General features: G+C 34.4%; 1 protein-coding gene across 20 annotated transcripts in view; it reads right to left on the bottom strand.

Moving 5' to 3' along the window:
• The window catches only part of THEMIS (thymocyte selection associated), a 211154-nt gene that overhangs the window by 157654 nt on the left and 41259 nt on the right, over positions 1 to 12241 (bottom strand). For 2 of the 20 annotated variants that reach the window (XM_063621317.1, XM_063621288.1), the window contains exon 1: positions 7607 to 7851. The exons of 16 other annotated variants lie outside the window; for them this stretch is intronic. In XM_063621317.1, coding sequence (XP_063477387.1) covers positions 7607 to 7697 — 91 coding nt within the window. In that variant the 5' untranslated portion in view covers positions 7698 to 7851. Of the gene's footprint in view, positions 1 to 7214; positions 7328 to 7606; positions 7852 to 12241 lie in introns of those variants that run through there. 2 more of the 20 variants (XM_063621297.1, XM_063621321.1) reach the window with 2 other exon arrangements.

The following is a 12241-nucleotide window of genomic DNA, read 5'->3' on the forward strand; positions in this document are numbered from 1 at the left end:
CATATGTATCAAAGGTCCGCATATCCACCCTCAGGTTAATGATTGATTAGGACTCATAGAAGTCAGAAAAGCTGTTATACCCATGGTTACAGTTTACTCAGAGAAAGAATACAGATTAAAATGAGCCAATGAAAAAGGTGCACAGGGCAGAGCCCAAGAGAAACCAGGCACAGGTTTCCAATTGTCCTCTCCCAGTGGAGTCACATGGACAGAGCATCATTCTCCCAGCAATCATGAGTGACAACATGTACAAACTGTTGCTAATAAGGAAAGTTTACCTGAGCCTTGGGGTCCTGGGATTTTACTGGAGGTTGATCACAAAGGCATGGAGTGCAAACACAACTGACCTTAACTGCTAAATATGCAGCACCCCCTCAGAGGTCAAACTCATACAGTGTGGCCAAGGACCTCAGGTGAAAAACAAAACAAACTAAACTAAAAAAAAGACATCCACCAAAAATCACCTTGTTAGCATGAGCTATCCATGCTAACAGATATTAGAGTGGCCAAAGGTCCAAAGTATACAAAACACTCATCCGGCAGGATGATCCAAGGTTTTATAAGGTATCTCTAAGGAGCCAGTAAGAGCAGTGCTTTCTTTGGAATGTACATAAAGTTTGAACACCCAAAGCCTGCTGAGTTAACCCTTTACTAAATATCATGTTTCAAGACTTTGTTAAAGCTTGTCAGGAAAAAAGTTGTCCAAGACTTGAAAAGTACAAAAAAGATTACTACATATCCTCTCAGTGGAGAGCTAGATATTGTCTAGCAGACCTTTTGGGAATTATCTGATTCTGCAGAGGTATACATCTCATACTGCCTTGTAGAAAATTAATAGAAATGTAAATTACTATTATCCATAGTAATATAAACAATTATTTTCCACTGTAATAAAATGATTTTTTCCAGTAGATATGTAATTGATCTATGCCTTGTAGAAAAGATACACTAACATTACATGTTTGAGGTTGATAATCAGGTTTGACTATACTGTAATTCATTTTGGCATTTCTGATTTTACTTATGCTTGTGTGTATGTATGTGTGTTTGAACTGGATTTAACACCTCAATGATTCCCTCACTTAATGAGCTAAAAATCATCTGCACATTCATTGCATGTTTATTTGGCAGTGAGATTTTTACTTAAGTGAAAGAATTGTATCAGTCTCATATTAGTTGCACAGCATTTGAATGTTCTTTTCAATAAGTTTAGTCGTTTGTAACAGAATGGAATCCTGGAGTCCCAGAAATGCATTGATAATATAAGGAAGATCTCCAATATTTACATTTGAGTGTAAATGCAGTGTTGTAACTCACACTCCTTATATTTGTAAAATATTGTAGTTGATTTATACTTTAGATTTTCTTCCTTATATCTTTTTTAGCTTTGCTTTTTCTTCCTTCGTTTTTTGATTTATTGAAGTCTTTAATTGAAAGAATAAAGATAGATTAATGATTTAGTTTGTTCTTAAAATACATTAAATTTTATCATATTCATTTATAAAGTGCACTATTCACTATAAGCTAGCTACATATAGTGTCTATAGTTTTATTCAATAACTAAAAATTCTAAAACAAATACTGACAAACATCATTGTATAGTTATGCTACTTAATAGTTTATTTTTGCAGTCAAATTTTCTCTTTGAATGCTTTTCTTAGCAGATCAAGTCCAAAACAGATAGAATTTCATTATCATTTACTTTGAAGAATGACAAATATTTTAAAACTTCATGCTCAAAAGGGTCACTGAGAAATTTTAAAATAAATAAATTCTAAAGATTCTAAAAAATTAAATTGCCCTTTGGTTGATGAGCTCATTCTCCCCATATTTCTGTATGTTTGAAACCAATGCATAAAGTTTCATAACAAATTGAACAGAAAGATATAATATTTAAAAATACTCAATAATCACTCTTATTGAACAATTTCTATCATCTACTGAGGATCTAATATCATCCAATTCAGAGCACAAAACCAGATATTATCAAAAGATATACACACAAAGAAATAACCAATAAAAGCCAAAAGATCCCTTTTCTTGAGAAACTTACATTCTAGGTAGCTGGAGACAGAAGGCACACACAAATATATAAAGAACAAAAACTAATAAGCTAGTAGACACTAATGCCAGGCACAAAGAGCTTTGGCTAAGGCTACTAAGATTTTTATTTTTATTTAATTTATTTATTATTTGTTTGTTTGTTTATTTATTTATTTATTTTACTTTTGATAGAACTCAGTAGCCAAGAAAGAAAAAAAAAGTTTTCTGTGCTATAGAAAAGGGGATGTAGGTACTCTTTTCTAAAGACTGTTCCTTTCTTTCTTCTAGGGGGAAAATCCTAAAGAATTCTTTTAGTTATATAAGCCATTGTATTCTTGGGAAAACTTCGAGACAATTGATTTGAATGCAGCTGTACTTAGGCAAGCAATTTCTCTGTAATATCAACTGATACGTTTGATTATTTGGGATACAAAGTAGTAGATAGAAGAGTTGCTTATGAACTCACCGCCACCAAAGAAAAACCTAGTTCCACTGCTAAAATAAATCCCCAAATAGTTGCTTAAACAACAAAAGAAAATGCTTATTTCTCTCTCTCAACCAGCAACCTAGTGAAAAGTAGTCAAGGTTTATATGGAATTATCATAGGATCTAGGACTTTTTATGTTGCTCTCTTCAACAGATCTCCCATCTTATGTGCTAAGATGACTGCTCTATCTCCTACCATCATGTCTGAATTTCAGCTAGTGAGAAAGAGAAATGGAGAAGAGAAAACATTCCATTCATTTTAGTAGCTGCAATAGATATTTGACACATCAAACACCTCACAACCCATTGGCCCAAACTTGATCAAGTGGCCACATTAAGGTTCAAGAAAGCTACACAATATCATCTTTAGCTGAAACTCTGATATTACAGAAGAAACGGAGAACAGATATAGTTAGGGAACAGCTAACAGTGCCTAACCTAAAAGGTGAGGGAAAGGCATGTATATTTCATTATTTAAATTAAACTATGCTATGCTTGTAAATTTTACATTGTCTTATCGAGGAAAAATCTATATTTTTATTTGAAACACCAAAGTTAAGAGGTCTGTTGCTGAGTCTGAGGCCGCAGAATGAAATTTCAAGACTGATGTTTATCTCCACTGAAGGAATTACTATTAAACACACACAGACACACACACACACACACAGACACACACACACACACACAATTTTCTTTCTTCAGTCATTCCTAGGCATTTAACTAGTTAAAAGTCACAGATGACAATGCCTTCTCTAGAATTAAGTTCAAATCCAGAATCTCCATTTAATAGATTTGTGACCTCAGGTAATTTCTTCACCTATAAAATAAAGATAGTGCCTCAACTTCGTTATCTTTAACATAAGAAAAATAATATTACCTCAAATGGCTTTTTTGAGGATCAAATAAAATTATTTTAAGTGCATAGCCCAGCCCCTGGCATCTATTTAGGGCTTAATAAATATCAACTATTATTATTTTACCATTATTGTTTTACATGATGTTTAAGACTGAATAATCCAGTATCATATGATACTATCATATGCTGGTGGGATTGTCTTGATCAAGATGTAGGGCAGTGTCCTCCTATGGATGGGGATTTGCCTTCCCTTAATAAAAATTGGTATTTTCTTTGCCAATAATTCTGAGCGAAAGAAAAAAGGAATGGAGGAGATGGACTTAGATTAGGGATAAAGACACCTTCAAGATCAATGTTTCCCAACCTTCCACGAATGAACTCTGGTGTGCCACAAATTGGTTATAGATGTGCCAACATATTGAACTTCTCATTGCTCAAAGTGACCAGCTCAGGTGGGTCTGGGATGACTGGTAGCTTTGGCTGGTGATATCTGGCTACAGGCTACCTTGTCTATTTATTCCCAGTGTGCCAAACAAATATTCATATTGTGTATAGATATATTTGTGATAATTTAAAGGGTTGAGAGGAATGGTTCAGGAGCACTCCTAATGGAGACGATAAGCTGTTGTTTTTCATACAGTGGTTGGCTGAGAAGTAACTATTATACCAGGCAAGGGTAGAATCTAGCTTTTCAGAGAGGACCCATGAAAAATACATAAACTTCATTTGTTTATGTGTTGACTTTTAAAAATCTTTGCAACTAATTAATTAAATATATGATATATACCAAACAGAATAACAGTGCTATGTACTACTGATATATTGGTGAGAAAATGATGTTTTCTGAACCTTTATGAAATTTTAATGTGTTAGAAGAAAATATATTAATCAAATAATTATACAAATATAAGATTGCAAAGTGATAATAACTATGAATGAATATTGCAAGACACTAAAAGAAAGGGTCTAAGCTTCTGGGTTCTGAAGTATATATGTATGATATTTATTAAGCTACTCAACAAGTATTGATATTTATTAAGCTAGTCAACAAGTATTGATGTTCCTCAACTTACCATAGGGTTACATCCCAATAAACCCATCATAAGTTAAAAATATCTTAAGTTGAAAACGCACTTAATAGATATAACCTATTGAACATCATAGCTTAGCCTAAACTACCTTAGACATGCTCAGAACGCGTAAAGCACCCCACAGTTGGGTAAAATCATCTAGGAACACAGTGCACTATAGAGTATCAGTTGTTTGCCTTCATGATCATGCAGCTGACTGGGAGTGGCAGCTCACTACCACTGCCCGACATCCAAAGAGAGTATCATACTACATATTGTGGGAGCAGGAAAAGACCAAAATTAAAAGTACATTTTCTACTAAATGCATTCTGCTTTTGCACCATCGTAAATCAAACTACTAAGTTGGGGGCTGTCTGTATTTGCGGAGTTCCAGGCATATTAATCTCAAACTTACAGTAAAGTTTTATTCAAAGGCTTCAGCTAGGACTTTCATTTCTGGGAAGATGGAGTAGATATACGTTCTCCTACAATCATATGTTCCAGATTTGAAGCTGAAAAAGCTGATAACCTGGAAATGCCAGTGGACACAGACCAAGAAAACCCTCAACAAAAGCCTGTTCTCTTTAGCCAAAGGGCTAGGAAAGGAACATCCTATACAACAACAACAGAAAACCTGTTAAGCAATAATCATTCTAATCTAGCCAAACATCACAGAAAAACAAAACAAAACAAAACACCATTGTCTCTATGCCCACCCACATCAGTAAAGGCTGAATAGAGAACTTAGGCTTCGTTCTTTGCCAGGCTGTAACAAGGCACTCCCCCATTTTTTGCTTGGGTGGTGTCAGAAAAGGCAGAGTAAAGAGCTGGGTCTTACATCTTTTCAAGGCAATAACAGTTCCCCAACCCCTGTCAGGGAAACCAGGAGGAGAGCCTGGACTTCCACTCCCATTCAGAAGCACTGATATGTCCTTTCTCCCTCCCACTGAGGTGATGTCAGAGGATGTCTACTGAAAAATCAGGGCCTGTGCCCAGCACAATCAGGCACTTCCCAGCTGCATGATGTAATTACTGGGCCAAGTGAGGCCAGTAATAAGGCAATGCTCGTACCCCTCCCAACATGGGTAGTGTCAATGAAGTCATAGTGAGGGGTCAGTACCCCCATTCACACAATAATAAGGATCCTCACTTCCTAAAGTGTCACAGAGCCCGAAAGAGAAACCTGGGATTTCTACCCCACTTGGCAATAATGAGACACTGCTTCCTGCTGTAGCAGTGTCAAAGAAACAAAAAACAGAGAACAAACAGAAAATGAAAAATAAAACACGAGAGGTAAGCCTTGCCATATCAATAGTTACATTAAATGTATATGATTTAAATACATTTTTTTAAAAACAGAGATTGGTAGAGTGGATTAAAAAACATAACCCAAAGACATGCTATGACTCACTTCAAATGAAATAGGCAGATTGAAAGAAGATGGATAGAAAATGATATATCATGTGAATATTTATCAACAGAAAGCAGCAGCAGCAATATTAATACCAAATAAAGTAAAAATTAGAGCAAATGAAATTACTAGAGTCAGAGAAAAACATTACATATGATAAAAGTGTCAATCTACCAGGAAGATAAGGAATCCCAAATATGTAAACACCAACAAAAGAACTAGGCTGAACAATATGTAAAACATAAACTGTTCTAACTAAAAGGAGAAATAGACAAATCCACAATTGCAGTTGGAGTCTTCAACACCCCTCTTTCAACAACTGATAGAAGAACTAGACAGATTACCTGTAAGAATATAGAAGAACTCCACAACATCATCAAACAACAGAATCGAATCTTCATTTATAGAACACTTTACCTAACAACAGCAAAATACACATTGGTTTCAAGTACCCACAATAACGTATACTGAGATATCCTGTGCCATAAAACAAATCTCAACAAATTTAAAATAATTGAATCATAATATTCTATGACCACAATGAATTAAACTAAAAATCAGTAACACAAAGATACCAAGAAATTCCCCAAACACTTGAAAATGAAACACAACACCTCCAAATAATCCATGAGGCAAAAATAAACTTGAAAAAAATTTTTATATGTGCATATAATTCATATTTATATCTATATGCATACACATGCACATACAGACATATATTTATATACACAGACACTGAACTTAATAAAATTGAAAATACAACATATCAAAATTGTAGGACATAGCTAAGGCAGTATTGAGAGGATAATTTTTAGCACTGAATGGTTATATTAGAAAAGAGCAATAGCCTCAAATCAGCAATCTAAGCTCATAATTCAAGAATATGGGAAAAGAAACAGAAAAAAATAAAGAAAATATATGAAGCAAAGAGAAGATTCTTTGAAAATATCAATAAAATCGACAAAATGCTAGCAACTCTGAAAAAGAAAAAAATGAGAAAAGACACAAGTTATCAATAAGAGGATATCACTACAGAACCTTCAGACACAGACATCAAAAACATAGTAAGGGAATCAACTTGACCACATAATTTGACAATTTAGTTGAAATAAACCAGTTCCTCCAAAAAAAAAACCCAACAAAATATACTACTTCTCATCCACTATGAAATAGATAACTTGTTCAGTCCAATAACTATTAAGGAAATTTAATTCATATTATAAAACTCCCAAAAAAGAAATCTCCAGGCCCTGATTGTTCCACTGGAAACCATCTGCCAAACTTCTAAGGAAATATTTTCAACAATTCTAGATGATCTCTTTCAGGACATAGAAGGGGGAATACTCACCAATTTAGCTAGTGAAGCTAGTATTGCCATTATACCCCAACCAGACAGACAGCACACATCAAAAAAATAAAAATAAAAAATAAAATAAAATAAAATAAATAAACCAATTCATTAATATAGACAAAAATCCTTCACAGAAATTTAGCAAATAGAATCTAGCAATATATAAAAAGAATTATACACCATGACCAAGGATGGTTAATGCCAGGAATACAAGCCTGGCTTAATATCAACAAAGCAATCAATGTAATCTACTATACTAACAGGCTAAAAAAGGCGTGGCAGGGGGGCGCAAATGATCATTTCAGTTGATGCAGAAAAATCATTTGACAAAATTTTACACCTATTTATTTAAAAAACAAAACTCTCACGCCGGGAGTGGTGGCTCATACCTGTAATCCCAGCACTTTGGGAGACCAAAGCCGGTGGATCACTTGAAGCCAAGAGTTTGAGACCAGCCTGGCCAACATGGTGAAACTCCATCTCTACTAAAAAGACAAAAATTAGCCGAGCACGGTGGCAGGCACCTGTAATCCCAGTTACTCAGGAAGCTGAGGCAGGAAACCCAGGAAGTGGAGGTTGCAGTGAGCTGAGATTGCACCACTGCACTCCAGCCTGGGTGACAGAGTGAGACTGTGTCTCAAAAAAAAAAAAAAAAAAAAAAAAGAAAGAAAAACTCTCAGAAAAACTAGGAGTACAGAGAAATTGCTCAAATTGGTAACAAGAATCTATAAAACCAACAAGCATAATAAAAACAAAAACTTTACAGAGAAAATTATACTTGGTGGTCAAAACCTGAATGTTTTCTCCCTAAGATCAGAAACAAGTCCAGGCTATCCGCTCTAACCACTCTTATGCAAATAGTCCTAGAAATTTTAGCCAGTGCTAAAGTAAGAAAATAAAATAAAAATCATACACCTTGGAAAGGAAAAAATAAAACATTTCCTATTTCTAAATGACATAATTATCTACACAGAAAATCCAAAGTAATCTAAAAACAAAACAAAACAAAACACTATTAGAACTATTAAGTGAGTTCACCAAAGTTGTAGGATACTAGAATAATATTCAAAAATCAGTTTTATTTCTAAAACTAGCTATGAACATGTGAACAATGAAATTCAAAATAAAATATTTGTTACTGCTCAAAAAATGAAATACTTAGTCGTCGATGTAATAAAACATGTACAGAACTTGTATGCTGAGAACTAAAAAATGTTGATGTGAGAAATTAACGATCTTTAACAAATGGAGAGACATACTGTTTTCATTCATTGAAAGTCTCACCAATGTAAAATGTCAATTTTCCTCAAATTTATATACAGGTTAATGCAATTCTTATCAACATTTTTGTAAATTTTTTGTAGATATAGACGAGATCATTATGAATTGCATATGGAAAGACAAAGGAACTAGACAAGATAAAACAATTTTGTAAAAGAAGACCAAAGGAGGTAGGAATTCAACTACCCAAGTCAAGTCTTATTATTTAACTACAGTAATCAGAACTGTATAGTTAGTGGCAGAGGAATAGATATACGTATCAAAGGAACAAAATGTTCTCCCCAAAAACGGAGCCACAGAAATAAGCCCATCTGATTTTTGACAAAGTTGCAAAAGCAATTCAAAGGCAAGCTTTTTAAAGAACAAAAAAGTACTGGAAAAATTGGATATCCATAAAATTAAAATAATTAACCTAGTACAGGTTACCCTTAAACAATGTAGGGGTTAAGGGCACTGGCCTTGTGTAGTCAAAAATCCATGTTACAATATTTGACTTTCCCAAAACTTAACTACTAATAAGCTACTGTTGACTAGAAGCATCCCCAATAACATAAAGTCAATTAACACATATTTTGTGTGTTACATGTATTACATACTGTATTTTTACAATAAAATAAGCTAGCAAAAAAAAATATCACTAAGAAAATCATAAGGAATAGAAAATGCATTCATAATATTGCATTTATTGATACCATAAATTTACATCATTTATTTATAAGATCTGTTTGAAATGGTGGGCAGCCATGGCTGCAGACCTCAATCTATGGTACATATCAAGGAATTCAACTTTTTCTTGCAATGTTATGACTTTACTTTTTGAGAGTACCAGTAGCATCACTAGTAGCACTTTGTAGGTCTCATGCTGTTTTCAAGGTTTATGGTATAGCACTGTGATGGAACGTACATGAGAATGAGCTCACTTTTTACTACAGTTCACAATTTGTAGGAGAGGATGAGTGCTCAAAAGGATATGATTAGTGTAACAGGGTGTTTTAATCGGATACTTCCAGCACTTGAGCTCACCACAATAGCAACAGAACAGGGCTACAAAATTATTATGGTAGAACAATATTACTATAGTTAATTTTATGTAGTTGTGATTTAACATTGCATCTGTTACATGTGTTTACCTTTCTCTCAACTGTGACTAGCACCATAAACAGTCTGTAAAGGCATGTGCAAGTTTTGAAAAATGTTAACTTTTTATAATAGATTTCTGTATATTTTATGGTAGTATATGATAAAATAGATTAGTAGCTACATATATTGTATAGATTCATGACATACCTAATTTTCTTAGTTTTTTATCTTAAATATTTCTAGGCTACATTGTGAGTTTTTTCAAATTGTTTCAAATCTCCAAAAAAACTCTAATATATTTATTTTTAAAAATCTGTATATAAGTGGACCCACAAAATTCAAACCTATTTTTTCAAGAGTCAAGTGTACTAAACTTCACATTATACACACACAAATATTGACTCAAAATGGGTTATGAACTTAAATTTGAAAGGAGTTAAGAAGAAGGTATGGCTATAAAAAAGCAATGTGAGTGATGTGATGATATAAATATTTTGTCCTTGACTGTCACAATGTCAATATCCTGGTTGTAATATTGTATTGTAGTTTTGTAAGACCTTACCATTGAGGGAAGTTGAGTAAAGCAGGGGTCTGCAAAGCGTGGGCCACAGACTGGTGCTGGCTGCACAGCAGGAGGTGAGCAGCTGAAGAGCCAGCAAAGCTGAGCTTCACCTTTTGTCAGATCAGTGGGCATTAGAGTCTCCTAGGAGCAGAAACCCCATTGTGAACTGTGCATGCAGGGGATCTAGGTTGTGTGCTCCTTATGAGAATCTAATAATCTGATGATAAATGTAGTGCGTACTTGAAACATCCCAAAAACCTCTGCCCTGCAATCAATGGAAAAATTGTCTTCCATGAAACCAGTCCCTGGTGCCAAAAATTTGGGAACCACTGGAGTAAAAGATACATGGGCTCTCTTTGTATTATTTCTTACAACTGCATATGAATGTGCATTCATCTCAAAATAGTTTATTTTATTTGTTTAAATTAACTTAAATAAATGTGTGTGTATGTGCAACTTTTGACACTAGTGACAGAGAAATTCTTTGTCAAACACAGAAGCATGTGCATACAAGGTGAAGTAGTAGAAGAAGCCTCAGCACAATGTAGAACCCCTCAAACTGCAGAAAGCCATTAGGGAAGTCAACATAGCAGAGAGAAAGGCAAGTAGGTTTTGTTGATATTGGAAATGTGAGTCTCTTCCCACCTTGAGACTTCCAGAGGGACTCCACAGTGGAACTGTCCAGTAAAACTGTCTGTGATGTTGGAAATATAATCCGAGCTGCCCAATACTGCAGCTAATAGCCACGTGAGGCTCTTGAGCACTTAAATGTAACTAATGTAATGGAGGAACTCAAGTTTTAAATGCATTTACTTTTACTTAATTTAAACTTAAACAGCCACGTATGACTAGTGACTGCTGTATTGAACAGCACAGTGCTATAAAAAGATTAAAAACAAAAATGACAGCTGCAGTTTTGCCATTGGTAGATTGTTTCAGAGCTTTGGTAATTTGGTCATCTATGTGTCATGTGTCACCTTGATTGTCCTCTCATGCCTATGAAGTTAGCAACAAACAAATCGAAGTATAATCCTCTACATAGTTGACATGTGATTATAGCTAAATGAGGTCAGTCTGGATGTCTGGTTATTAATATTGATAGAAAGGGCATTCCAGAAAGTAAAAATACCACTTTTAAGATTTATCAGTGGTTGGAGAAAACTCAAGAAGAATATATTGGAAATGCAGGCAATATAGCATTATTATTGTAAGAAATTTTTCCTGCGTTGTCACAGAGTGGCAAGAGACACTAGAGGCAATGAGATGTGTTACAAAGAACCAGGCACGCATAAGTGTCTAAATAAGATGACAGCTGCAAATATCAAAATGATCCACCACCAGGCACTGGCACTGGTGAATTTCAAGTGAAAAAACTAAGATCAAACTGACTTCCAGATTGAGGTGCTGGGGTATTAGGAGAATGATAGGGCACTAAGATTCATTGATGCAGAAAAATAGGGAAGGAAGCAAAGAGTTCATTTCTTGGTATATTGTTTCTTATATCAAATGGTCATCCTTAAACAGAGATGGTCCTGTCTAGTTCCTTTTCAACAATTGTTTGCATACAGACTGCCTTAGAAGCAATTGGGGAAAGTTTTAAAACACAGATTCTTGGGTTATCTTCCAAAATTCTCAACCAGATTCTCCATAGTGAAACCCACAAATATGTAGTATTTTAAAGTTCCTTAGTAAATTGCAAAGTTTGGTTAGGTTTGCAAATATTGCAGCATATTAAGCAGGTAAAGGAAAGTCAGGAGACAAATCAACTTGGAATAGCATATGGATTTAGGAGTTAGTTAAAGCCATAGTGTGAAAACAAAACGAAATGAAAGCAATTAACTATGGCTAGATCTGCCTCCACTCAGAGTGACAATAGAGCATCTTGGACATGGTGGAAATAAATGTTTAAGATTATTATAATACCCTTACAATTTACTTAAAATACTTCAGCTAGATAATGAAATACCTCCAGGCATATCTCAGAGATATTGCAGATTTGGTTCAAGACCACTGTAATAAATGAATATTACAATAAGGCAAGTCACACAAATTTTTTGGTTTCTCAGTGCATATAAAAATTATATTTACAGTATACTGTAGT

This window comes from Symphalangus syndactylus, chromosome 2 (assembly GCF_028878055.3).
Source record: "Symphalangus syndactylus isolate Jambi chromosome 2, NHGRI_mSymSyn1-v2.1_pri, whole genome shotgun sequence".
NCBI lineage: Eukaryota > Metazoa > Chordata > Mammalia > Primates > Hylobatidae > Symphalangus > Symphalangus syndactylus.